Source organism: Equus quagga, unplaced genomic scaffold (genome assembly GCF_021613505.1).
Source record: "Equus quagga isolate Etosha38 unplaced genomic scaffold, UCLA_HA_Equagga_1.0 HiC_scaffold_112_RagTag, whole genome shotgun sequence".
NCBI lineage: Eukaryota > Metazoa > Chordata > Mammalia > Perissodactyla > Equidae > Equus > Equus quagga.
The window spans coordinates 337-2,500 of record NW_025792174.1 but is presented as its reverse complement, the minus strand read 5'-3'; the positions used below and the strand labels follow the sequence as shown (position 1 = coordinate 2,500).

The following is a 2,164-nucleotide window of genomic DNA, read 5'->3' as shown; positions in this document are numbered from 1 at the left end:
TTTGTCCTGCTCTGGTCCCATCTGGACTCAGGTGAATTTTTACTTTTTGTTTTTGCTAATTCTGTAATTAGAGTTGAGAAAACAAAAATTAGAAGTTATTTACTTGGAAGTAATGATAGGACTCAAAGTAGTATAGAGTCACAGGAGAAAAATCAATTTTATTAGCAAATGCTTACAAGTATTTGATTTATGTGAAATAAAATTTAATTTCACTTATCATTAAGAGTATCTTAACAAAGTCACATTCAGCATGTTTTTTCATTTTTCTAGGGAAATCCATTTCTTAATGAGTAGCCTATAATTTCTTAAATGAAAAACACCCATTCTGGAAATGATAGTAAGTTATCAGCTGCTTATTCTTATTCTTTGAATTGACTTTTCTCTAAATTTTATGTAAAATCACATTGCTTCAGGCCGATTTTCAGCATGTTCTGGTAATGCTTTGTCTGACCACCCTGGATGCAGATACTGATAGAAGAGGAACATAAAACCAATGGATAACAGGTAGGTTATGATGAGCTGTGTGGCAATTAATGAGTCACAGCAGTTCAATAAAGACTTCCCACCAAAAAATCTAAATACCGATGTCATTACCACATTTTCTAAAAACGGAACGCTGTAGTGTAGGATTCTATGATGCCACTTCTGTCTCTTATCAATTATTTCCTCACTTGACAATTGCAGTTTCACTGCCGACCAGCAGGAGAAGTTGATGGCAGCATATAGTAGAGTGATCATGATAAGCATGAATACTGTACTCACTGGATGCAAGTTCTTTTTAGTATTGCTGGGAAGGTGAGCTCCACTTCTCCAAAATTCCAGCCATGGTGCCAGCAATGATACGGAAAATATGGTTAATAAAAAGGGCATACTCTTCAGTTTCAGAGATGTAGTAAACAGTACCAGAGTCACTACACGTGAGGTAATCTCCAAGCAACGCCATATCATGATGCAGATGAATTCTATTGGCTGTAGCCTTATGTTAGTATTGTCGTACTTGATCTGGATGGCCAGTATATTGCAGTGAATAGCCCCATAAGTAACTGATATTAGGGAAAATGTCATCAGCAATGCTATTAAAAGTAAACATTAAAAGATTAGAAAATATTTTTCATAAGTGATAATATTTTATTTAAAATTTTTCATTTTAAGATATATCCTTTTTTTCCTACTCACTTTTTTTAGATTGAAAAATTATTTACTTTCAAGAAATAAATATTCATTAATCTTCTATAATGAGAGCTATAGCAAATATATTCATATAAAACATATATTCCTTCTAGGAAAACAGACAATAAACACATGCATACATTTACACACACATATATACACATTCTTTTAAAGGAAAGAAAGACACAGGTGAGATTAGAGATAGATTTGATCTGATCCTGTAAGTTGTGTGATAGAACAGAAAGCAGTTAAAATTTAATTCAAAGTAAAAGACATTAGGAGTCTTTAAAAAAGGAAATCACATCATCTGATTTATCAGAAAAATAACTGTTTTTTAGAAAATCTTTGTATAAGGCAAGAGTACAAAATAGGAGACTAATGCAATAAAGACTGCGCTTTAGATGGTGATACAGGAAACAAAAATAAGTTGTGTAGTTAAAAGAAAACCTGGAAATGGAACTAATAGGTTTTACTGACTGAAAGGATAAGAAGTGCTAGAGAAGGAAAGGAATCAATAATTCAGGAATTTAGATATATATGTTTTTCAAGAATATAATGAGAAATAAATTTTCTATAATCAAAGTTACTTTTATTTCAACGGTTATCTCAGAAATTAGAGAAATAAGCACATGGATGATTATCAAGAATAGGAAGAATCTGAAATTCTGTTAAAATAGTTGTATACTAAAATCAATTGAAAGAAACAGTGAGAATTCTTTTCAAGTATGCTTATGTCACGTACCCACAAAAAATCACACTGGTTTCTTTTACATTCTCCAAACATAATGCAATTAAACCAGAAAACAAAGAAAGAGAGACCAAATAGTCATTCCTCACGTACATTAAAACAGGAAATCAAAATTCAAATTGTACTCCATTTAGAAAATGAGTTAATAACACTCCATTTATGCTTCGAAGAAAGGTAAAAATGAAACTCTAAAAGCATTAACAACCTTAACTGCATTCATGAGCAAACAGGATTGATTGAAAATAA

At 31.5% G+C, this 2,164-nt stretch overlaps 1 protein-coding gene across 1 annotated transcript; it reads right to left on the bottom strand.

The window, feature by feature from the left end:
* Positions 1 to 396: 396 nt before the first annotated feature.
* XKR3 (XK related 3) lies at positions 397 to 1,073 on the bottom strand (the record flags this gene model as incomplete). The annotated part of the gene is given in 1 exon segment (XM_046648905.1): positions 397 to 1,073. A coding segment is annotated over 1 exon segment (677 nt), but the record flags the coding sequence as incomplete, so codon positions are not given.
* Between the last annotated feature and the right edge of the window lie 1,091 nt (positions 1,074 to 2,164).